The sequence below is a fragment of the Coniosporium apollinis genome (assembly GCF_000281105.1).
Source record: "Coniosporium apollinis CBS 100218 chromosome Unknown supercont1.14, whole genome shotgun sequence".
Classification (NCBI taxonomy): Eukaryota; Fungi; Ascomycota; class Dothideomycetes; genus Coniosporium; species Coniosporium apollinis.
The window spans coordinates 496654-520805 of NW_006913276.1; the positions used below are offsets into that span (position 1 = coordinate 496654).

The following is a 24152-nucleotide window of genomic DNA, read 5'->3' on the forward strand; positions in this document are numbered from 1 at the left end:
TCACGCGAAGGGATGTGAATGACTCACTGGGATGGCCATGCATTGCGGGTTGGCTTCATTTCCCCTGTAACATGGCAAGTTCCCGACAACATAGCTAATTCACCACACAAAACATACATACGCATTCGCTCAACCTTACCTTTTTTATCTGCCTGGGGAGCGCCGTGGCCTGACTAATACTTGACGCAGCGAATTCATCCCGTACCCTCGGAAGAGTCGTGTGTTCCCACGAACCTGGTGAAACCCCCAAACAAGCCACAGATGGCCAACGTCTTGAGGGAGGCGCTACTGAAGGAGAAGCTGATCGCCCAGCGGAGGCTGAGCCGGACGGATAGCCATGCACCATCGTGAGTCGGTCGTGGCTGTCGAATGGAATATGGTTCTTTTGATGCGCTCATCATGTTGATACCCAAGCGGCATCGATATGCTGCCATAATCTTGTTTCCATGAACGTCATGCAAGCTACCAGTTGTTGATAGCTCCCAGCAATACACGCTGAACTTTCCCTCAGTGTTTCAGGTCTCATGATAGAAGCGGGTAGCATCTCAGCACGTAGCTGAGCCCAAGCCTCTATCCGTTCAAACACTTTAGTTCGCAGCCCTCTCCACACTCCCCGTTCCACCACCCTCACTCCGGCTCCTGCCCCTTCCACTTCTCCCTCAACGCCCCCACATCCATCCCACACAACTCAGCCTTCCTAACAATCGCCCTCGCCTTACCGACAACCGGCGCATCAATCATCTTCCCATCAAGCGTCCACGCGCCCCGTCCCAGCTTCTCGGCCTTCTCATCCGCCACCACAACCCGCACCGCCCAACTCGCCTCCTCCTCCCCCGGCGAAAAAGCCCGCTGGCACACCTCCACCTGACTCGGGTGGATCAGCTGCTTGCCGTTGAAGCCGAGCCGCTTCCCACCTAGACACTCTTCCTCGAGAGCGCGTAGGCCCTCGTCTCCGCGGAAAGAGGTGCAGACGAGGTCGATGGCGGAGGGAAGGTCGTGCGCGCGGCATGCGGTTACGATAGAGCTTCGTGCGTAGAGGAACTCGGAGAGAGAGGGTGTACGGGTTATGCTAAGGTCGAGGGCGAAGTCTTCGGCGGCGAAGATTAGACCGCTTAGGTAGGGGGAGGCGCGGCAGATGGAGGCGAGGTCGACAATTGCGCGGGCGGACTCGATGAGCGCGATTAGGCGGAGGGGGGGTGGGGTGTTGGGCGAGGACGTGGCGGTGGAGGGGTGTCGGTGGGGAAGGGTGTGCCGGATTACGTCGGTTATGAAGTGCAGGTCGGAGGCGGAGTTTACTTTGGGGATTACGAGGGCGTCAAGATTAGGGGCTTTGAGCTGGGGTGCGGTGTCAGCAGATTGCACCGTCGTCAATCAATTCGTGTTCGCGGACAGCGGGCCACGTACAACTTCAGTAAGGTCATCAAGCGCCAGCCCACTGTCTACAGAATTAATTCGCACGGCTTGCTCCCTTATGCCCTCTACACGCGGCTGTTCAAGCAATTGCCGCAGGTTCGACCGCGCTTCTGCTTTCTTGCCCGGCGTTACGGAGTCTTCAAGATCGTAGGCCACGCAGTCGACATTCAGGCCGCGGGATTTGTCGAGCATCTTCTTCGAGGACCCAGGCACTACCTAGCTTCGTCAGGATGTTGCAATGCGTTTAGTATCTACTGAATTTACCATAAAGGAGCGCTCGCCGGATGATTGGCGCAGCCATTGTGTTTAACAACGTAGAGTAGCAATCTGAGACAATGCGTGAGATGGTTAGGGCAGACCACTACTGGGGATATCGATCGCCTCTGGACTCGTATATGCACAAACAGAAGAGGCGACACAACAACGGCATTGAGGCTCTGCAACTCTGGCCGAGGTGCTGAAGCTCTCGAAGCTTTCCCCACAGCCAACATCCCGCTCTCCCGCTGCGGAGGTCCACCCCTGCAGAGCGGAACAACACCGTAGCCGCGATACGACCACAGCTGCCTCACCTCAACGCAGCACAAAAGCTCCGAAGAGCTCACCATTCCACTGTCAACGCAATGGAAAATCCCCAACCCGGCGCTCTGAGCTGGCGCCTCAGCGCCCACCCCATCACACTGCTCTGCTTTCTCGCATTCCGGACATGTAAGCCTCGGTCCCCCAATCTTCCAGAAGCCTACCGTAAAGCTAACACCCACGCCCCACAGCATCCCTCCTAACCTACCTCTTCGGCCTCCTCTTCACCTCCAACTACGTCCTCATCTTCATCATCACGATCCTTCTGCTCGCTGCGGACTTCTACTACCTGAAGAACATCGCCGGCCGGCGCCTGGTCGGGCTAAGATGGTGGAACGAAGTCGACACGGGGTCAGGGGAGAGCCATTGGGTGTTTGAGAGCGCGGAGGAGGGCAGTAGGGTCCAGAATATGACGGATAAGAGGTTCTTTTGGCTCGCGCTGTATGTGCAGCCTGTGCTGTGGGTCGCGCTGGCGGTCGTGGCGATTGTGAAGTTGCATTTCATTTGGTTGACGCTTGTTGGTGAGTTATACAGGGGATGTGGGAGGGATTGGTGTAGGTGAACAGCGCTGATCAGGTCACAGTCATCGCGATGGTCCTGACGATCACGAACACGCTGGCTTTCTCGAGGTGCGACAAGTTCAGCCAGGCTACTAACCTCGCGTCTAACGCGATTTATTCTGGCGGGCTGGCACGGAATGTTGCGAGCGGGCTAGTTAGCCGGCTCTTCAGGTAGTAGGGGCAGGCACCCAGGGCAGATCAAGGCGTTGGAAGTTGTATTATGCGTTACCAATCTATCAAATCTTCCTTCCTTATCTACTGTGTTTAGACACCGGCGGCTGTTCCGGTTTCCAGTTGCTCAAAGTGGTTCAAGACCCGGCTACGACCCCTGAAGATCACATCGTCCGTCTGCATGGGCTCGTTCAGTGGGAAGTGTTCTCAATGCCGCCTTCCGTTGCGTATCTCTCCAATTATCAAATTGCCTTCCACTCACACATCTCATCCATCCAATCTGGTGCACCTAACTTTGCTGCAGCCGTTGGCTGAATGTAACTGACACCATCAAATTTGTCGTGGTGCAGCTCCTTTGTAACTCTTTGGCATCTCAGTTGTTCCCCAAATACGCTTCCTAAAACGGCAAAACAAGTCTTATCGTAGAACGTCGCACTGTCTCAACGGGCCGGCACCGCTCCAACAACGCCAGCCGCAGCGATAGCGGCTCAAGAAAGACAACAGCAACATGGCTGCGGGCGTTGACGAAGACCAGTCCACCAGCGAAGGTCGAGGATGTTGAGCACGAGGAACGGATCGGTCGCCAGCGACCTGCTGCAGGTTGAGAAAATTGGCGATGCGGGACAAAACGGCCGTCAGCACAATGGTGCAAGCTGAGAAAAACCGACGCCGGACGGCTCTGGCAAGCGACGGTGGCATAGTGCTGGTTCAAGGAAACCCGCCGGACGCGCGCAGGTACGACGTGCACGCTGGTGCGCAGTTGAGTGGTCTCGTTCTCACAGCGCTGTCCTACGAACGGGACTGATTGCCTGATCTGGGCAAAAGGATCATTGATCGTGGAACTACAGTGTGAAACTGGAGCCATGGGGTTCGTCGCATCTATTGTTGTCGTTCACTGCCGGTCCATCACAAGAGCCATCAGTATGTTCGCGAGGTGCAAAAATTAGCGTAGTGGATAACTATAAGGCCGTAAGGATCGTGTTTAGGGACACGAAGTAGCTGATGAGACCGTTGCCGGTGGTTATATATTTCTGTACTGCTAGTCATCCGCCATATATGGAAGTTTTCAGCCGGGATTTCCAGAATCCAAGGCTGTCGCGCTTTTTTTTGGTGGGTCCAGGTTTGGGTGGGCAATTACCAGTTTGTAGTCACAGTATCCACACGCGATAGGAAGATAGCAAAGAGATTGCGAGACTTTACAGTCCTGTGCATTGATCTTCAAGATTTGGGACGAGAGATTTTATACGAATGTTATTTTCTCTAGAGCGCCTGTACCAAGTCAGGAGCCGGCCTAAGGGCTTCCTCGCCTTGTTTCTGCTATGTCATAGTGCCAAATTCTACAACTGTCCCTCCCAATTCCATGCGTTTCTTCGATGTTTTGCCATAGTGGTTGCGAGCGGTCTGACTGAAATTTTCAGGTACCAATATTTCATACGCAAAGCAAGAACTCCCACGCTCCCTCCTCTCCGATCTGACCTCTCTCACCATAACGTCGAAACATGCACTTGAACGTCACAGCCTCGGTCGAGGCTGTGACGTACATGTGGCCATCGTAGCGATTGGCAACCGCCCTGATTGGCCATGTGCTTGTTGGAACCCCGTTCCTGCTCAAGGCTTCCAGCAATGAAAGTGTCCTCTCAACTGTGATACGGCAGAAGTCAGCATACCCACTGGGCCACCAGAATACGACGTTGCAGGACGCTCCCGCATGAATGAAGGCGTCGAGCGCGGATCCAAATATGTTGTCCGGCAAGATGTGTTGACCGGGAGAAATCCTAATGTGCACGTGATGCAACGTTCGGCGGCTGTATCGCTTGATCGTCTTCAACAAGCCGTACAGCGCCTGATAGTCCCTAAAACCGCGGTAGATGAACGACAGGTTCGGACTATCACGGAAGACCTGGGCAAGGAACTCAGTGCGGATCTGTGAGGAGGTTTTGCTGATATCCGCAGTCGTCAGTGCCTCAAACTCGACTCTTCCGAGAATCCATCTCTCGGAGCGGCCGGTGATGTTGTTGCTGACATGGTGGTACAGCATGTCTCGCAGCTCAGCCGGAAGGTTTGGTAGGCGGAACGGGGCTGGTGGCGCGACCTCGAGCCTCAACTGCAGCCACAACTGACGAGTGTATTGGTGGATCCACTCAATGAGGACTTTGACACCTTCGACAAGGATTCCAACACCTTCAGCAATCCAGACTCCAATGACGAAGGGTGCATCAAGAAGTTGAGGGTATCTGCCGTGCCGCCTTACGCGTCGCACGGTCAAACACCATATACCTACACAGAGCACGATCCCGATGCTAAAGCAGGCGAGTCCGAAGTTCTTGTAGACGAAGAATACTCCCGTCAGCGCAATTAGGATGGCTAAGACAAGGGTTACAAGGAGTTCCCCAACGTATCGGATGAGTTCCGTTATGGCAGCTGTGTACATGACGAAGAGTTTGGTCGCTTTGTGATTCCGTGGATGATGTGTGTGCGAGTGTAGGGCGAGTGTTCCTGGGTGGTCGAGGACGATGTCGCGATGTGTTATGCTTTCAACTGGGTTAGAATCGGCGGAGGAGCGAGTATATAAGAGCCTTGGACGCCATTATGGCTGTGAAGTTACGTCCGGGTGAAAGTGGGACATGCCAGGAATTGCCGTTTTGGACAATGTGAAAGTATACCGCGGCGCGGTTGTGAAAATTGTATGTGTACAGTGTCCAGACAACAAAGAGGTAAACAATCCGGTGCAATAAGCTCCATCAAGAAGGGGTCTGACATTCGGCCGCCGAGTCCGCCGCCCCAAGATTGTTTGTCGGAGGTAAACAACTCTCTCTTCTCGCTACTCTTAGCAACAGCTGCTTTCACTCGTGCCGGGTCACGGTAATTAGCATCGCTGGAGGGCCAATGTCTCCATTTTATGCGTAGAGAGATTTACGTTGTTGAACTGGAGTCTTGCATCCACTGCCACAAGAGGCCGTTTGACATGATAGATGAAGGAAGCATTGCCGAGGAGGAAGCCAGCAATCGTGAGAAGAACCTTAACATTGGCCTTGATTCTTCCTTCTAAAATGACCAGGGCCCTAGAAGATACAGCAAGACGAATATCGGGTCGTCTCCATCGCTAAAAATTAGCAAGGATGGACGGGCTAAGCTTTCCGCGGATCTAAAACAATATCGCATGGGTTGTTGCCAGTAAGGCCGTCGGGAATCGAACCGTATGTGTTGTCGCAGTTGGGTAGGAAGACCACAGAAGCGCAGCACACAAGGCGCAAGGCACAAGGCACAGAGCGGGTAGACCTGGTAAGAGACTTCTCGGCTACTCTTGTTTGTAGGCGGATTTTTGGCTCAGGTAAGGCCCAATGAAGTTGCGGACCGAGGAGCGAAGAACAAGCTTGCCATGAGGCACTTCAAAAGACTTGGAAAATCGGGCTTGTCTACAAAGACAGAAGATGTAAGAGTGGTATTAGCAAAGCTTTGTGACAGCTATGGACAATGCACCTTTCAGCCATCGAGATGTTCGCCAAGCCCCATCTCCGCTTTTGCCTGGTCCACGGCGCTTTGTACAGTAGTAGGATCAGCCTTCCTGCTCATCACCAGCCGCAGGATCTCGGACACAGCTTCAAGCTCCACTCGGTCTGCTTCGACCTCCTTGTTCTCCCCCGTAGCGACATCATACACCACCTGCTTTCTGCGGTCCCGCTCCGCCTGCAGTGCAGCGGCGAGCTTAGTAACCCGCTGCTTGTACACAGCGGTTTGCCGCGTGATCCTCCGCATTTTGGGAGTCCTCGACGGCAGGCCAATATAAGCGACCATTCCCACTGCGACGTTGGCGATACCTTTGCTTGGAGCTATACCAAGGTGAGTGCCCATGATGTACAAAGCCACGAGCAAGCCTGGTAAATCGCTCGCACGAGAAAAGCATTGCGCGACGAGGGGAAAGAATTTCTCCTTCGCGTGCTCCCGTTGCAGATCGCGTATAGCCCGCTGTCGACTCCTTCCCGTGAGGCCGCGGAACCAGGAGAGAAGTTCCAGCATCAGGCGTCGTGGGGGTGGAAACCTTTCCATAAAACTGGGCTTTGTCGTATCCAGAAAGTATTTGCAGCACTGCCACAACATGGTGTGGGTGAAGAGATCGGGCGGCTCCACAGCCGGATGTCGGTTGGGAGCAGCCATGTTACGGTACTTGATCCAGGCGCGCTTGTAGCGCTTGTTGTACATCTCGGCGAAGACGAGGCTGTTGGACAGCTTGGTGGATATCGGGAAGCCCGCACGTAACAATAGCCTGCGATACCTGGCGACCTCTCTCCACCTTCCGCGCTTGAGGCAGAACTTGATGAGGTACAGGTACGTGCGTGGGGAGGCTGGCGGAAGAGTCCGACGGAGGAAGCGCTGAATGTATTTTCCCTCCTCGGTCTTCATGGGTAGCGAAGGCAGAGCCAGCAGCGCTGGTCTTGTGTCCTCATCACCATCCCGTCGACGTGACAACGCCGCTCTTCTGTATATCATCGCGCGGGCGATGCGCTCAGCCTTTATGCTGTCTTCTTCGCCTTTGACGCGAAACCAGGCTCCGATGAGCGCGTTAAGCTGCCGGACGTTTGGTTGGATGCCGCGCTCGTACATAATTTCGAGTACCTGAGAAGCGGAATCCGGCGACTTCAGCGCGGCCAGCTTCTTGATCCATGTCTCGAAGTAGTATGGGTTGTGGTAATCCGCTGGGAGCAGGGCCAGCCCGGTAAGGGAGAGCCGGTTGAGGGAGTCGACATCGGTGCTTGTGTGCTGGAGCCTGGTGATGCGTTCCTGTATTGCCTTGGCTGCTATCTGCCGTTTGTCTTCGGTTGATTCAAGTTTCAGGTTATGTGGGACTCTGCGGATCGCGAATTGTGCCTGCGACGGCTTGCCATGATGTAGGCAGCGGGGCGTTCCAGAGTATCTTGGGACGAGAGGCACCCTAGAAAGGCGGTGACTGAAGCCACTCCTGTGCGCGAATGCGCCTGGACAGGGCATGCGGCATTAAGGAACCGGGAAAGTTGATGGAGATGAACGGGACGTTTGGCTGTGGGAACAAAAAGTTCAGGAGAGGCCAAGGCGGTCCAAGCCAAAGCCCGCCGCGGTCTCCGGCCATCAGACATTCATGTCCTCCCTTCAGCGGGACATGCCCCGTAGACCGCCAACATGAAGGAAAAAGCCGGCAGATTTGACATCTTCCGCCTTTCAGTCCTTTCACGGGCAATGTTCTTCAAATACAGGTCTTTCATCTTCTCCAAAGAGCCGTTCGAGTATGAGAGAGCATAACAGTCTCTCACTACGCCGAATCGTTCTAATCTACCCATCCCTATGCAGGCCTGACTCCAGCTCCGTCGTGCTCCATACAAGATACATTACTGTGCTACCGTAGATTCAGCCCTTCGTCAATAGCTTTGATCTGCAGCGCCAAGAACTTCGAGTAGATTCGGCAGAGAAGCAGATTACCGCCCATGAAGAAAACGCCCGGGTGACCGCTCGGTCTCCACATCTATGTTGGACTGCGTTAGTATTTGGTCTCCGTGTTGATAAGATCGCACTTACCGCATTGATCTCACCCTCATCGTCAAGATCCCAAACATCCTTACATCGGTCCGCAACCTCGTCACCAAATGCTTTCCTGAGACTCGTCCGCATATTGTCGTAGCCAGTAGCCAACACAACGATATCCGCATCTAACTTCGTCCCGTCCGCAAGCACTAGCTTGTCGGCCTCAAATTCCTTGATTCCATCCAAGCTCTGCACGACCTTAATCTTGCCCTCGGCGATCATCTTCGAAGCGCCGACGTCGATGTAATACCCGCCTCCCTTCTGCATATACAGCCTCATGATCCCTGCGCCATCGATCCCCTCACTAAGCGCAAACCCCGCTTTGCGCAGCCCGGCGAGTAGCTCGCTTTCCTGGCCCGCAATGCGCTTGGTCGTCTCAACGCCGAGCGCCCACTGGATCGCGTACGGCAAGCTTTGAGCGTAGACGTCCGTCTCGTCGATCGTGTTGATTCGGAGTGCGGCGTCGTCGTAGATGCCTTTGGACAGTTCTAGCAGTCCTATGGAGGCGGAGATGACGTAGGTTGGAGACCGCTGCACCATGGTGACGACTGCGCCGTTCTCGCTGAAGTTTTGTGCGATGTCGTGGCCGCTGTTGCCTGAGCCGAGAACAATGACCTTTTTGCCTGTAACGTCCTGGCCTGAGGATGAGGCGTCTTTGTGCTGTGAGGCATGGTAGACGGTGCCTTTGAAGCTGTCTTGGCCAGGGAAGGTGGGGATCTTGGGCTCTCCGGAGTGACCTGTGCAGAAGACAACGTATCTTGGCTTTAGTGTTCGTTCTTCGCCGTTCTTGTCGCCGCGCTTGACGGAGATGGTCCAGGTTTTGTCCTCATCGGACCAGGAGGAGTTGGTGATGCTGGTGGAGAGCCAGACGTTGAGCTCATTGATACTAGCATATGACTCGAACCAGTCGGCCAGCTTATCCTTGGGAGTGAAGAAGGGCCAGTTCGCGGGGAATTGAAGGTATGCCATGTGGCATGTATGTACAGGGTCATGGGTAGAGAGGGTGCGGTAGCGGTTGCGCCAATTGTCACCAACGCGTGGGTTGCGGTCGATTATGAGACAGGATATGTTGAGTGCTTGAAGGCGGGCGGCAATGTTGAGGCCGGCCTGTCCAGCGCCGACGATGAACGCAGTGGGCTCTTCGTCCTTGAACTCAATCTTCCTCTGCCGACGCTCAAGCCAATTAAGGCCACCCTGGAGCTTGTTATTTCCTCCATGCGGCCTTCTCCTTCCAGCGGCCTCCTCGTACCCCCTCAGCTCTTGCAATGAAGTGTATACTGTATATGCCTTCCAAACATCGTCATGTCCTTGTACGAGCCTAAAGACACCCTTTCCGCGTCCAGTTCTGGTCTCGAACTCAAACATGGACTCAACCCAGTCAAGGTCCTTCGTTGGAGTCTTCTTAGTGGGAGTGAAGCTGCCAATCTCCGCGAGGCGGAAGTTGGAAAGCTGGAGCTGGCCAATGCGGGCTGATAGGAAGTCCTCGATCTTGGAAAGCGGATGGAGGGTGTGGTAATCCCAGGATAGTGCCAGGTGGTCCCTCCACCAGCTGTTGGCGTGGAACAGCGTCTTGAGCTTTGCTACATCGCCGGCGGCCAAGGCAGATTCAAAGGAATCAAGCCATGTCTGAGCCACCTCATTGGGCGATGAAGCAGAGCCTTTGGGTAATGCTACGCGAGCGTGAGGCTCGACGAAGCGAGGAAGGTCGATGGTGTGTGGTCGCCGGTCAGTGAGCATGGTGACGGGAGATCTGTTTGAAGAAATGAAACAAGAAGATAGAGAGCACTCGTATGCTTAGCAGGTTATATGGAAATGGATGCAGATACACGGTGAGAAGTCCGAGGAATCTTGCAGGCAATGACACAGATTCTCACCTCGATGCGAACACACAGCCGCGTTTCCGAAGACTTGCGCGCCAGCACGCACGCAGGCCGCAGTGCCGCAGGACTCCCCACATGCGGCGGAGTCGTGACACTGGAGGACGGCTGGGCAAATGGGGGTGAAGCTGACGGTCCGCTCGGCAAACCTGCCATCGGCGTCTCTCTCCCCGTGGGGCCACACAAACGGTCCGCAGCGTGACGCTGCAGCCCACTCGCCCTCCGTCCGGCCTCTATTGTTGTAGTTCTTGCTTCAATTGTTTTCTGGGTTGTCTGTAATGGACCAAAGAGCCGAGGACCACGCATCTACTCGTCCTGCTCTATCACGAATGCTATCTAGATGAGGCCGAGGTCGGCCAAACTACTTGCCTTATCGATTGCAAACAAGATGGCGGGATGCGGAGTGGGAGTACCAAGATGTCACCGGCACGGCATAGTATCAATGCTATTGCCCTGTCACCGGTCACTATTCTTAACTTTGGCCTGTACTTGGGATAGACGGATCTGTGAGCAGTCATTGTAGATATCTTGTAGTTCATTCAACATAGCCATCCCACGCCTTCGCGCCCTCGCCGCAACCATGGGCGGCGGTCCAGCAGACAAGATGCTCATTGTCCTTCCGTTTCCTGAGCCCAAAGCGATCATAGACCGGATCAGAAAGCAGCATCCCAACATAGAGATCACATTTGTGCACCTCAAGTTCGCAGAAGTAGCATGGAAGACCTACAAGGAAGTGCCCAAAGGTGCCATACTCCCATCCTACAGCGCCCGCCGGGTATAGCCTCAACTACAGCCAACTGACGCCTTCCGCCCCAGAAATCTACAAAGACAAGACCATCCTCGTGACCCTCTCAGCGCTCCCGCCTACCCCAGAAGACTGCCCCCACCTCGAGCTGATCCACTTCTTCTCTGCCGGCACGAACCACATCGCGAACCACCCGATCTACACCGATACCAAGATCACCCTCACCACCAGCAGCGGCATCCACGGCCCGCAGATCGCAGAATGGGTCGTCATGACCGCGCTCGTGCAGAGCCACCACTACAACAAGCTGTACGAGCTGCAGAAGCAGAAGCGCTGGGGCAAGAACGACATCGATGGCGATTATCACCGCGTGAGGGATCTGGTCGGTCAGCGCTTGGGGGTGTTAGGGTATGGCAGTATTGGGAGGCAGGTTGGAAGAGTGGCGAAGGCCATGGGCATGGATGTGATTGCGTATACGGCCACGCCGAAGGATACGCCGGAGAAGAGGAGGGATAAGGGGTTCGTTGTTCCGGGGACGGGGGATCCGGACGGGAGTATTCCGAGCAATTGGTATAGCGGGCTCGATAAGGAGAGTTTGCATCACTTCCTGAAGCAGGACATCGACGTGCTGCTTGTGTCCGTTCCATTGACGTAGGTCATGTTTCCCTCTACATCTCCTACTTATGCGCTTCCTGTCGTCCGCTGACCCTGAATCGCAATCGCAGTAAAGAAACCCGACACTTTCTCAGCACTCCTGAGTTTGAAGTTCTCTCCAAACAGCACGCCTTCGTAACCAACATCTCACGCGGCCAAATCATCGACCAACCCGCGCTGGTCTCCGCTCTCCACGACGGCTCTCTCCGCGGCGCCGCCCTCGACGTCACGGATCCGGAACCCCTACCGCCAGATGACCCGCTGTGGGACGCGCCGAACGTGACCATCACGCCGCACATCAGCGGCGTTGGACAGGCGTATACGGATAGGGCGTTTCAGGTGCTCGAGGTTAATTTGGAGAGGAGGGAGAAGGGGGAGAAATTGATCAATGTGGTGGATCGAAAGAGGGGTTATTAGAGGATAGCTCTGTTTGATTGCAATCGGGGAGATAGGCCGGAGACATTCAGTGATCGCACCTCGAGGCAAGGGCGGTCACGTCATGGCATCGGTGACGCATGTAAGCCTGCGTGTAGAGAGCTGTTGCGTAAACACCGCTTTGGCTGAGCATGGTGCGTTGGCTGTTGAAAAAAGCGCCACTTCGACGTAGGCTCGGGTTGTGTGAAGAAATATCTAGAGCCGGAGGTATCAGGGAACCACGTTCAGCTTGAGCGAGATCTCCATCAAGAAACGATGGCACAAAACAGCGCCGTAGTAAAACGGTAACAACACGACGAGCAAACCAACGACATAACAATCATAGCTTGCTTTTCGAGGATGACACGAAGCTGGTGCTTGACTACGCTACACTGTACAGTGGATTGCTCCAGGCGCGATTTGCGCGGTAAGGGGAGACAACGAAGGACAGAAATAAGTCGCTCGCAAGTTGATGTGAGCATTTGAACAATAGACAAGAACCTCGAGCGGGCCAGCGAGCGTAGATGGAAGAATAGTAACAATGTCGGATGAGAGGGTAGTAATGAAGAATGAACGAGTGACAAAGAATCGAAAACACCACCCAAAGCCAGACGGCCCATCAGAAAGCCAACGCCATCCCAATGGTCGCAAGCAACGCTATCAAAATACCCCCATGGGAACCGAGCCCGAAAACTCCGTGTTCCTCCGAGTGTAAGCCCAACAGTTCCAATTCCATGAATCATAGCGTATTTACATCAACTTTTGACCAGTATTAACAACTTCGTCCAGGGTGGGTTACAGCTTGTGCTTGAGGCCCTCTGGCGAAACTGGACTGCTGTCTTCGGACGCCGGCGGATGTAGGCCTAAGCCGCCTCTTGCACGCGTGCTTCGCGGATCCCAGTAGTCCGTCCGTAGCGCCATCTGGTTTGGCGTTGTCGGACTGGAGAAACTCATGACTGGACTCCGGTAGTGCCTGTGCACATCCTTCGCAAAGTAATCCGGCGTCCCGCTCCTGCCCCCGCCGATTGGGCTGGCGTACGTGTCCGCTGGGCTTGTGATGTCGGTTCCGGGAGATCTGATGACGGTGGGTTTGGTCCCAAGCTTGAGTAGCTCGTATGCGCGTGCGTCCGCGGAGCACCGCCGCGCATCCAACGAAACGAATTCGCGCTTGCGGTCAAGCTTTGTGCGGATATACTTGATCCATGCTGTGAACATCGATCTGCGACCTAGGAGAAGAAAGGCTTGTATTCCGGCCATCTTGAAGCGAATTACGCCGGTCAGCCCATGGATTAGGATGATTGTGATGGGGTAACTTACCGAGAGCATCAACAGGACCGCTACAACGGTCGGCTGGTTGATGAGAAACTCTTGACCCAAATGGTAGCACTTCGCCCTGTCGTCTGGGCTTGCGACCAAGCACAGCAGCCACGATTGGAGCATCTCCGGGTCCTTCAGAACGGCATGCTCCATATTGTCTAGGTAGACGAAGACGGTTGAGAAGAAGACGACGTCCACGAGTATACAAATAACAATGGCTATGCCGCGCCACTGTAGCAGGATTACTTTCTTGACGCGGCGGTAGACCGCTCGTGCGGACTGAGCGTTCACGCTGGAAGTGTACGACGGTAGGCCGCAACTGCTGTTAGTATCGGTCTTGTCTTCGCTCCACATGTTCTTGAGGTACACGTGGATACAATAGGCAAATGTCGCGAGCTGCGTGAGGGTTGATGCGGCGGCAATGCCGAGCAGTGGCCCCCAGAAGTCTTTCATTGAGTGGGCTGAGTTAACATGGCAGGCGTCACCGAAGCGCATCGAGAACCCGGTAAAGGTGACCGTAGCAGTGAAGAGCGCTGCGGTAACGCCCCAGCCGAGCACCTGAGCGGCGTAAAAGAATTTGCGTCCGGGCACGACATCCCAGCAGATCTGGAGGTGCATCGAGAGAGCGCGGATAAAGACTAAGTCATGTGAGTTACGATGGCCTAGCACAGCATTGGATGACACTCACTCCATACGTCCACAGCCAGACCACCGGCAATGAGGAAGGCGCCAGACCACGCACACGTCATGCTTGAGTACATGTCGTGAGGTGTGATCTCATCGAAGCATTGCTCTGGCCGCACTGCCAACGGTACGACGAAGCCGAGCTGCAGACGAGTCAGAGAGGCATATCTCCAACCTCGGCGAAAGGGCGAGGGGACGTACAGCCATCGACATGATGCCAATTACTAGACAGACGCTCAGGTAGTGCCGTCGTGTAGCTTCCACAGGTAGAATCAGCCACGATATGAGTAGCAAGCCGCTGAGAACGAAGCCGGCTGCATTGACGCCTTCTGCTATGCGCGTCCATGTCCAAAAACCTGTACATCTGTGTCAGTGATGTAACAGCGTTGAAAGGAGCCGAAAGCCTACTTTGTGGATACAACCAATCCGTAGCCGGGCATGGCAGACAGCACGTAAGATCCGCTAAAACACTCTGACAGAATCGACCGGCCACGACTGGAAAATGTCAACGCATGTCATGAATTTCTTGATGATGTTACATACATCCATCTGCCTGTTGAAAGTTAGACTCATCCAGAAACGGCGCTGGACAATATCCACGGAGCGATGCAATGCTTGAGTTTGTTGGTGCTGCTCTTGGCATTTTAACTGATGGTCGTCCTTAATGAGGCTGACTTCGTAAATCATCCACCATGAGCAAAAATCCTTTCCTGCCTCCGCGTCTTGGTATCCCAGGGTTTTTTCTGGACGGCCTGTGAATTCTTTCCTCTAATAAGGTACGGAATCTACGCTACTGCGCAAGATATAGATGTCGAGAGTCCCGGTAAGGATGAACCGGATCCAGGGGGTGGGTATTTGATACTATCGATACTATCGATACATGGGAAAGAAATTTGTACTCTTGGCGGAGGAGTGAAATGGAGATATGCGCCGCCGAGACAAATCTGGAACAGGGTTGCTCGTGTGTTGCTTCTGGTCTCCGATGTGGTAGTTGTGCGCAACGAGGGTGGACGCTCGGTAGATCTTGGCGTGTGATGCTAGGAATAGACAGCGCAGGAAAGCAAGAAGTCGCAAAACAGAGTGAAGTCTGGGCACACCGCGGGGGATGTACATGTTAAAGGTGGGCAGCGAGCGATTAGCCTGGTAATACCACGCGAAGCTGGAGACCATCAGCTGGGGTCATCGCGGCAGATGGTTGGAAGGGGTCCCAGCGGGCCGGTGCCTGTGGCCGCCCAAGAGACCCAAGCCTGTCATCGCGATTGCCCCTCAAAGGAAGAGGGCTGGAAAATTAGCCGTTTGAGAGGACAGACATCGTGTGGATTTGCGAAAAGGATGGTGGCGCGCCTTGTGCCAGGTCGGAAGCAAGGTACGCGTGCAGAGTGGTTGCTTCTGATCCCACGCTTTCTGACGCCGCTTTGCCGAGACCAGCTACCAGACACTAGCCGAACTGCCTCATCCGGCTACGCGCCCGCATCTGTCCACACAGAGAGCTTCACCACCGGCCGCAGAGGGTTGAACTCTGCCCGATTTCGATGATCCAAGTGGATGGAGTGTCGCTCAGCCTGGAGTACGAGAAGCCGGCGTCGCTAGAGTAAGCTCTGACGATGGTCGCCCGATTTGTTACTCTGGTCCTTCACTCTTCAATCGCAGTTGCAGACTTTCTTACACCATGGGGCAGACTGCTGTCCTTCAGCGCTCCAGCTTCGTCCTCCACGCCAAGCAGCGCCCGCAGCTGGGCGGGTTAGCTGACATGCATGCACGGCCTGCTCGCGTGTAGCACGGACAGCGCAACGACTGGCAGACGGCGTCCCCTGCGGCGCGGAAAGAGTGCTCGATGGATGCCGGGAATCTCGGCGTCTTTCAAATCCCGCAGTCCTCTGGGCCTGAGCGAGAGATGCGTAACGTGCTCGGAGCGAGGGAAGTTAGGCGATCAGCCTCAGCCTTACTGTAATGTCCTTCCTGTACCAAGACTGCGCCCCGTGATATCATGTCAACCCTTGAAACCGTTGAGACCCATGAAATGGTGCAGGACAAAGCTCAAGTCCTGCCGAGTAGTGGACCTGGCAGCGGCTGAGGCTGGCCTAAGGCTCGAGGAGAAACGGCGGACGCGTTGCATGCATGACATGGAGAAAAGGCTTCGGTCAAGGACCAGCCCTGACTGATAGCACCGGCTCTTTCGTAAAAGCCCTAAAAGATTTCTAGCCGGCGCCTAAGAGTTCAGGAAGCGCGCTGTGAAGAGGCACCTCGTTGATCTGCCACAGTACTGGCTGCCGAGAGCGTTAACGGCGTCCAGTAACTCAACGCGCAAGATCCATCGCGGCATCTCCAATCTCTCTGTCAAATTTGTCGCTGATCGAAGAGAAATGATCAGCGTCTATCTGGAGTCTTCATCTCAACTGTGGCTGGCAATGAACAGCAGTCAGTCGGTCTCACGCTTTCTCTCCCTGTCTACGGAACATGGCATGATCCCTTCTCGAAAGTGACCGCCTGGGATCCTCTAGTTCGAAGACCGGGCCTGTGGGAAGATGTTCTTCTCCGTGTTCTTTCTTCCATTAGCGAGAACTAGTCCCGAAACCGCGTCTTCTCCGGGGGGCTTGACGCACCACTCCTCGCTCCCAGGCGTGATCCTTCGAGAGTTGCAGTGACGCGTCCAGCACACTTCGTGATCTGACTAGACGAGGCTGTCGTTACAGGGGACCTCCGGTACTCGCGCCGCTGTATTCAACGGCAACTCGCGTATGTACCCCATGCTTCTTTGCGTCGGAAGACTTGCATAAAGCGCAGGAAGGGGAAACAGTCTCATGGAGGCTGGTCAGGCGCCCATCATCGAATTCGAAGCCGTAGCAGCAGTGCCACATTGGCAAGCAAGTCGGCAGTATCTGTTGATGCTGGTTGGAATGGTAGAAAGTGTCGTGATAGGTCGCTTATGGAAATGCACGTGATACGAATTCCGTCAGGACGCACTTCGATTACTGCAGAGCCATCGTGCGAGCGGCAGCGCTGCCGAGCAGAAGCCCGGCGACTGGTAAATCTTCATCCCGATTCCATGCAAAGCCCGACCTGTTCCATGCCGGGAACCACGGGCAAGCCGACGCAGCGGATCTGGAACGATGAGACATGAGTCGGGGTTTCGATCCTGAATCAACGGTCGCACAGTTATCCATTCGCAGGACGACGTTACACCTCCAAGGTCCCGCAGAGCACCACACGACGTGTGTACCTGCAGTTCGGTGCGGTCCCAAACAAGGCTGGACACCACGTTGTCGATCAGGAGGATCGCCCGTATTCAATTACCTTAGGGCGACCGGTACATCTCTGATACAGTGTGAGAATCACACATGCTTCAGGACTCCATGGAAAGGCGATTCCATATTGCGCGTTGGAAATATCACACAAATCACGGGTCGCATCGATGATACTATCTCCAAGATGTGCTCCAAGCGGCCATACTTCAGCACATGAAGAAACTCAGTGTATTGGAGCGTTCTCAATGACGTTGTGTATTCAGCCATCAGCTGGGAATAACTGTTTGCCAATTCACTGAATAAATAGATGGTTTGAGCGCTAATCAGAGCCTGTCAGCTTGTCAAGGCGCAGCTGCTATCATGTTACTGCGAAGAGGAGCCCTCGTGTAGTCGGTACTGAATAGTGGCCGGCCTCGTTGTTGAGAGAGGTTTGATGAGAGAGAGCTTCCGCTGAAGCGCAAGAAATGTTCCAGGTTGTTCACATAGGTCTTTGATATATTCAAAGAACATGGGACCCTCCGCAGCTTCACCACTAAAGAATCCCTCGTCGCTTTATTCCGGTGGGTGCCCTGAATGGGAATACCAAGACTGGAGACTCTGTGATGCGCCGCCAGAGCCGGAAAACGTCTGCTGCGTACCACATCGAAAGAGTGGGGTTTGATACGGCGGATGAGTATCCCACTGTGCATTCTGGCCTTATTGCCCGCTGTCAGTTTTGTGCTCCTGGCTCATCGTCGCTGGCTGTTTAGCTTTCTTTTCATTCTGCTGTTGCAATATCTCCTGTTGTTTCTTACGCTCTGCCTTCTCCTTTCTGTTGTCCAAGTACTCCGCAGAACGTACTTGCGCTCCTTTGCTGGACTTTTTTTGGTCATCTATTCAATGTCAACGACGCACGCCGCCAAGGGGTTGCGGGGAAAGAGAGTGACCTTGCAAAGGTTGAAGCGGCCCTGCGACATATTTTGCTATTTCTATGATGGGCCAATTGTCACGAGCTTCCCCTCACTGTTCTTCAACTGGTTTTACATGGAGACTATCTTCATCAATGGAAAGTATCCATCACCGCAAGGTCCGGCGCCTCTAGATCATGCCGTAGTGCGCGGTCCGTCTCAGCTGCGCTGCACATAGTTCCCTGGTCCATCATCATCGGGGCCAGGTGTGCGAACGCGCAGGCAAGCGACGCTGTGACGTTTCGTCACGGCTAGGTTCCAACTGCTGCGTGCCAGTTTGAGAGGACGGTGCTTGAATTGGCAGCTTCTTGTTTGCTCCTTGAGGCGTGGCGAGTCCCACATCGCCATCTTTAACCTCCTTTACCTTCTTCGCGAGTCCCGCGGCTTCCGTTTCCGTCAGCTGCTGAGCTTGGTTTTGCTGAGCGACCTTCTTCTTCTCTTTCTCGTTGGCGAAATAATTAGAATAATGTGTCACCGCTCCCTTACTAGACTGCTTTTTGTCATCTGTCTGAACGTCAACTACGCGTATCACTAGGTGGACAAAGGGAAAAGGATAACCTCTTGACGGTGTCTGTGGTGACCCGAAAGTGGTGCCCGGTATCCGGCAACCACCTACATACTTGTGGCTATCCATCGCTCGTTGGCTGAGAGGCGCTGTCTTAGTGGTATGGCAAGTCCTACAGTCGCTGCAGATATTACGAAGATTCTCAATATCATAGCAGAGCAGCCAGCATTTATCACTTGAAGAACATAGGAAACTTGAGTTAGTCGACAGCATTCCGTGAGAGTCAGCAGCAGCCAGTGACAGCACTATGAGTAGCATACCAAGTGAACAATTGTTCAGGTAGCAGGTGATGAGGACATCACTGGCGTCAAACGGTTGCTATCGTCATACTGAATCAATGACAACGTAAGAAATCTGTCCCTTCACCAAAGCCCTAGCACTAATTCGGCGTGTAGCGATGACATTTCTGGCCGAACGAGCAGCGTCAAGACGGTAGTTCGTCATGCTTCTAAAGATCTTTCCGACTCATAGCAAGAAGTGTCAGCGTCGATCCAGATTGCCGCAAGTGAAGCGACATGCTCTGTTGATGACTTGGCGCGTACGTCCGACATGATCCTGCCACTTCGCTTTCTGCAACTTGTGTATGTCCTTGCGATGCTACTGGGCACGGCTCTGACCAGCTTCGCTTGTGCCTACGAAGACAACCTGAACTGCCGCAAAACTATTTCCCACGTCAATATCAACAACAAGACCTGTAAAAAGCAGAACGGGGCAACTCACGCGGCGGTCGCGGCAAATACCTCGGTTCTCCTTGCTCTTGCGAAGGTCATCAAGCAGAAAGAGAAAACGAAATTCAAGGCGGCGATGACGGCTATACGAGTCGACACGGATTGCACAGCGCATAGGATCGCGATTGAAGCGATCGGGAACAGCGGTTCAATAAGACTCGTGACGATGGACGTGAGGTTCATGAGAATAGAGTCCTCGTGTCCGGCTTCTGGGTTCATACGCGAGGGCTTCTTGTCTACAAAGCGCCCGATGGATCCTTCGTACCAATTCCGGACTCTACCTGTCACCAATCGAGCAAACGGATCGTCGACTTGCCGGGCTCGTAAAGCAACGAGGTCTCTAGCATGCGATCCCTTGTATTGAATGTCTCCCCAGACATACGAGTCGCCGCCAACCATGACCCCGTCTCCCCCATTGGGATGTGTCATCCAGCACTGAAGCGTGAGGATGTCTCGCTTGTCGGGCTGCAGCATGTTTGCCAGTTGATTTTGCTGAATGAGCGCCTCGTCTGCGACTATATCGTCAGCGCGCACCGCCGAGAGATCTGCGCAGTTTGAACCGACTGTATTCCTTCAACCGCTCTCGGACCTTGAGCATAAGCTGCCATTGACGGCTATGCTCATTGTCATTCACCGATTCAACCAACCAGAACCAATCTGTGGAGAACTTCCGTCCCAGGCCCTCCTCCCTCCGGCTGTCCGCAACTTCCACCTCAGCGAGGTCGCGCTCCAGCTGAACAAGCTCCGCTTGGAGATACAGGAGATTCCGCGCATTGAGCCCTGCGAAGCGGCGTAGGATCGCAGTCTCAGGGGTTCTCCCCATCCTTTCTGCCAACCGCGGATATCCTGGGACAGGATCAGGCAACGGAGGTGGCAGGTGCTGCATCTCGACATCGACAACATCCGGCTTTCCTATTGACATGATGTGCAAGCAAAGAGATCGATATATACGAAAGATGTGTAGCGGCAAGCGTGTTCGACCGTTGTCTGTCTCGATATGTTTCTCGCTGGAGTAAGGTCACTAACACGATACCGACTGACGAGCCTCCCATGGAGTCCGCCCTGTGTTATCGAGGAAGACATGTTGCACCATCAGCCACACACCCCAGGCAGGCAGGCATCCCAACCAGCAGTATGAACCCTTCGAGTCCCTCCACAAGCCCAAGGCTGAGCAGAGTAGCAAACAAAACCTAAGGCTGTATCCTTGGAGGTCCTGCACGCACCCGGCGTCGCTCCAGTCACCTATCAACAAGTGTAGCACAAGGACCTCGGCGGAGCCAAAACGGGACGTCATTCCGATTGAGGCACCTCCACAGCCTTCATCCATTTCGAGGCATGAGAAGGGCATTTATGCCTTGCGGACGAGGATTGCTCAGTGTTTAAAGCGGGTATTCATGGCCAAGCCATCAATACATGGAGAGTCAACTGAAATGCGTGTCATCTCGTTCTAATCCAATGGAAGCAAGAACAATGCGGCAAGGTAGAGAGGGTGACAGATGCGGTATGTGTTCAAGGCTTCCTATAAGTATCCATGCTAGAACGTTTTGAATGTCATGTAACTGTACGAAGGTGGGGGTATCTACAGAGGAAGCGGCCGCTTGACGACGCGTGACCACAATTCTTCTTAACACGCTTTTTCGGTGCTTGTGGAGGTTGACCGGCTCATCTAATGCATCTTCAATCAATAGAAGTTCCAGATGCAAATCAGACGAACCGTGTGTTAGTGTTGCTTAATGATATTGGAGGGTGATCAAGCAGCCGCCACTTCCTCAGTAAGTGCCCTCCCCTTCGTAACGATACTGGGCAACCCAGCCACTGCCCGCCTGAGGAGAGTGAATACTGGGTCTAGCTTTACACCTCAGCGCTCAGCCCTTCCCATCCTCCTCCCTCCTCTTCCCAAACCCGCCAAAACTGCCAACGTCGCGTCTGAAAAACTTCCCAATACCCCTAAGGTTCTCATTCAAGTTACTCTGCGTCGCCGGTGCATCTCCCGCACTCTGCGGCGGAGGCGACGTCGCGCCCAGCGCCGGACTCCCGATCCGATCCACCCCATCCCTCGCCGCGTTCATGATCGCCGAGCCGAAATACGAGGGATCAAACCTTCCCCCACCGATACTCGGCGTGCCGATAGATACCTGCGTGCCCAGACCGCTGATACCGGAGCCCAGATTAGACGACGACGAGATCTGCAAAGGCGTCAGCAGCGGTGAGTTCTGCACCATGTGCTCATTGCTAGGCGCGGCGCGGTGGGCGATGAAGATCTCTATCAGATGCTGCTGGTCCTGCTTGCGGACACCTTTGAGATCGAGGATCTTGCGGAAGTTGGTGTCGGATTTGTCTTGGATGTGGATCAGGTAGGCTTGCACGAGGGCTTCGGGCGGGGAGGGCCGGACTTGCAGCGTTTTGAGCAGGGCGTCGAGGCGGGCCATTGTTTGGTTGACGCGTTTGACGAAGCTGGGGAGTATTAGCTTGCTGTGTGGCGTTAAGAGAGGGGGTTGGGTTACCCTGCTGGCGGCTGAGTGCCTGGCTCAGCGTTCAGTGTAGCGAGCTCGGTGAAGCCTTTCTTCAACGCGTAGGAATCCAGCAGCATCTGCTCAGCTGCCACTTCAGAGATCGGTCTGCACTGGACCATGTTGGCGATGTAAGTGTTTGCCATCAGGTCAACCAGATTGTCGCAAAACGCGCGTGCGTATTGCTGCTTATGCAAATATTTCAAGATCTCTGCCGACTTCTCCTTGACCCGCCGCAACAGCTCAGCGACATACGTGCTCTGATCTCCCACGCTGTCTAGTTTGCTCCATGGCGTGTTGCGCATCTCTCGCCACGTCGGCTCGCAGTGCAGCTCTACCTTGCGGACCAACGCTCTGACAGCAGCGCTCGCTATGCCCATGAAGGCATCGGCCTGGCTTTGCAGGTCGACCGCTGATCTGAACTCCTCGTCTATACGGCTCTTGATCTTTTCTTCTAGCTGGTTGCACGTGATGTAGCAGTAGTCCGCAGTGTTCAGAATCAATACAGCGTCTTCGATGGACGGGCCCCGGGGGCCAGCTTTCTCAGTAAGGAAATAGAAGAGCACTTGCTGCCCATACTGATCCAGATACTTTGCGAAGGTTTTGGAAAGCTCCATCAGCCGGGTACCCGTAGACAACTTGGCGCATTGCGCTAGCGTCAGGCGGTAGAAGTGGAAGAGCTCGGTCGAGGAAGTTGCTACAGACTGTGCTGAGAATTCTTCTTCGGTGTTCCGGAGAGGCTGCTGTCGGTATCTGGGTATCAGTGTGGCAAGCTGCTTATCTTGGGACTCTACCCAGAGACTCATGTACGGCTCGAACGCTTCAGAGATGGCGTGTCCGAAGCCGGGGGTACGTTCGGTACCGGATGTCATGGTGTCGATAGACGACCGTGACTCGTAGCCAAAGCGGCGTTCCAAGCTGTGCTCGAAGTTGAGGGTCTCTTGAAGGCACGACAGCAGGAGATTGACATCCACGCTCTGGCTGTCGGCGCGCCGCATCGATACCTGGAGGATGTTCTTGAAGTCTTGCTGTGTTCCTTCGCAGAAGGCATTGGCAAGCATCTCACTCACGCGCCAGTGAGCTGGGAAGATGGCTGCATGCTCGGTATCGTATGTCTTGAGCATGCGGTTGAACCATGAGTACCGTCGCGAGATGTTGTCTAGGGAGCCAGCTTCATCACTGCCCCGGAAAACTTGTCGATACTCGCGCAGCTGGGTGTTGCAGTACCAGTTGATCAGACGTAAGCGTGCATGGTCGCCGAGCGCATCCACGACGAGGCACGCCTCTGAGAGCGTTCCCCTGCGTTGGGCTACCTCTCCTTTCGCAAACGTGACCTCAAAGTCCTCGCACGCTTGTTCCAGCAGCTCCCTTTGCAGATCGGCAACGTTGCGGCTCAGCGTCGCAATCTGGTCTATTGACCTGTAGCTCTTGAAGTGCGCGGCCAGCTGTATGACCGCCTGCAGCAGCTGTGCACATTCAGCATACTGCCGCGACTTGCCCAAGCTCCTCAGCTGCTCGTACGCCGTCGTCAGCATCTGCAGCCGCTTGAGCGCCGTCATTGACAGGGTCAGATTCCGCTTCGTTCCGTCCAGGCGCTTGATATCCGCCGTCATCTCGGTGATGGCCTGCTCCGTCCGCATCGCCCTCTCCCGCACATCCTCGATCTTTCTGAAGAGCTCATCCAGCTCCGCCTTTGCCGCTTGTATCCTGCGCACGCTCTCGGTGTCTGAGCTGGCCTGAGCGTCGACCAGCTCGGCGATTTCTTCGTCCAGGTCATCTTCGTAGCTGCGCAGCGCTGCGGACGTCGCTGCTACCGAGGAAAGGGCTGCGGGGTGGGAGAAGATGGCATTGAGGTGGTCGATTGGGTTGTACTCAGCTGCGTACAGGTCAGCTCGGGCCGCAATTACTACAGCGAAGCAGAGAGTACCAGAGTCTAGAGATGTGGTTGCTGCCGGCATGAGGTCAACCTACGCTTGCATTACAGGCCCAAGCAACCGGCTTCTCCTCCGAGCGAGTGGCAGGACCTGGGAGCTTTCGCAGGAGCGTCCGATGAGCCCTGAAATCAATATCGATGTTGTTGGGGGGTAGATGCGGGCACGTCCAGGGATCTCAGGACCCTTCAGCTGTTCAGGGATCTCAGGACCCTTCAGCTGTTCAAGGGTTCGGCGGGGAGCCCGGCGCGGTCAAGCCAGC

General features: G+C 54.6%; 9 protein-coding genes across 9 annotated transcripts; 2 read left to right on the forward strand and 7 right to left on the reverse strand.

Moving 5' to 3' along the window:
• Window positions 1-627: 627 nt before the first annotated feature.
• W97_03555 (citrate lyase subunit beta-like protein) lies at window positions 628-1714 on the reverse strand (the record flags this gene model as incomplete). The annotated part of the gene is made up of 3 exons (XM_007781451.1): window positions 628-1335; window positions 1405-1625; window positions 1678-1714. The coding sequence occupies 3 exons, from the start codon at window positions 1712-1714 to the stop codon at window positions 628-630; spliced, it is 966 nt and encodes a 321-aa protein (XP_007779641.1).
• A 319-nt stretch (window positions 1715-2033) lies between these two features.
• Window positions 2034-2724, forward strand: W97_03556 (golgi apparatus membrane protein tvp-23; the record flags this gene model as incomplete). The annotated part of the gene is made up of 3 exons (XM_007781452.1): window positions 2034-2118; window positions 2181-2506; window positions 2566-2724. The coding sequence occupies 3 exons, from the start codon at window positions 2034-2036 to the stop codon at window positions 2722-2724; spliced, it is 570 nt and encodes a 189-aa protein (XP_007779642.1).
• A 1425-nt stretch (window positions 2725-4149) lies between these two features.
• W97_03557 (uncharacterized protein) lies at window positions 4150-5151 on the reverse strand (the record flags this gene model as incomplete). Its single annotated transcript, XM_007781453.1, has 1 exon — window positions 4150-5151. The coding sequence occupies one exon, from the start codon at window positions 5149-5151 to the stop codon at window positions 4150-4152; it is 1002 nt and encodes a 333-aa protein (XP_007779643.1).
• Window positions 5152-6203: 1052 nt separating this feature from the next.
• W97_03558 (uncharacterized protein) lies at window positions 6204-7706 on the reverse strand (the record flags this gene model as incomplete). The annotated part of the gene is made up of 1 exon (XM_007781454.1): window positions 6204-7706. The coding sequence occupies one exon, from the start codon at window positions 7704-7706 to the stop codon at window positions 6204-6206; it is 1503 nt and encodes a 500-aa protein (XP_007779644.1).
• A 382-nt stretch (window positions 7707-8088) lies between these two features.
• Window positions 8089-10010, reverse strand: W97_03559 (uncharacterized protein; the record flags this gene model as incomplete). Its single annotated transcript, XM_007781455.1, has 2 exons — window positions 8089-8214; window positions 8268-10010. The coding sequence occupies 2 exons, from the start codon at window positions 10008-10010 to the stop codon at window positions 8089-8091; spliced, it is 1869 nt and encodes a 622-aa protein (XP_007779645.1).
• A 720-nt stretch (window positions 10011-10730) lies between these two features.
• On the forward strand, window positions 10731-11966 carry W97_03560 (uncharacterized protein; the record flags this gene model as incomplete). The annotated part of the gene is made up of 3 exons (XM_007781456.1): window positions 10731-10893; window positions 10967-11546; window positions 11621-11966. 3 exons carry the CDS (start codon window positions 10731-10733, stop codon window positions 11964-11966), a joined length of 1089 nt encoding a protein of 362 aa, XP_007779646.1.
• A 792-nt stretch (window positions 11967-12758) lies between these two features.
• W97_03561 (uncharacterized protein) lies at window positions 12759-14607 on the reverse strand (the record flags this gene model as incomplete). Its single annotated transcript, XM_007781457.1, has 5 exons — window positions 12759-13918; window positions 13969-14107; window positions 14166-14320; window positions 14373-14459; window positions 14508-14607. The coding sequence occupies 5 exons, from the start codon at window positions 14605-14607 to the stop codon at window positions 12759-12761; spliced, it is 1641 nt and encodes a 546-aa protein (XP_007779647.1).
• A 4830-nt stretch (window positions 14608-19437) lies between these two features.
• Window positions 19438-20371, reverse strand: W97_03562 (uncharacterized protein; the record flags this gene model as incomplete). Its single annotated transcript, XM_007781458.1, has 2 exons — window positions 19438-19958; window positions 20014-20371. 2 exons carry the CDS (start codon window positions 20369-20371, stop codon window positions 19438-19440), a joined length of 879 nt encoding a protein of 292 aa, XP_007779648.1.
• Window positions 20372-21314: 943 nt separating this feature from the next.
• Window positions 21315-23917, reverse strand: W97_03563 (uncharacterized protein; the record flags this gene model as incomplete). The annotated part of the gene is made up of 3 exons (XM_007781459.1): window positions 21315-21903; window positions 21954-23835; window positions 23887-23917. 3 exons carry the CDS (start codon window positions 23915-23917, stop codon window positions 21315-21317), a joined length of 2502 nt encoding a protein of 833 aa, XP_007779649.1.
• Between the last annotated feature and the right edge of the window lie 235 nt (window positions 23918-24152).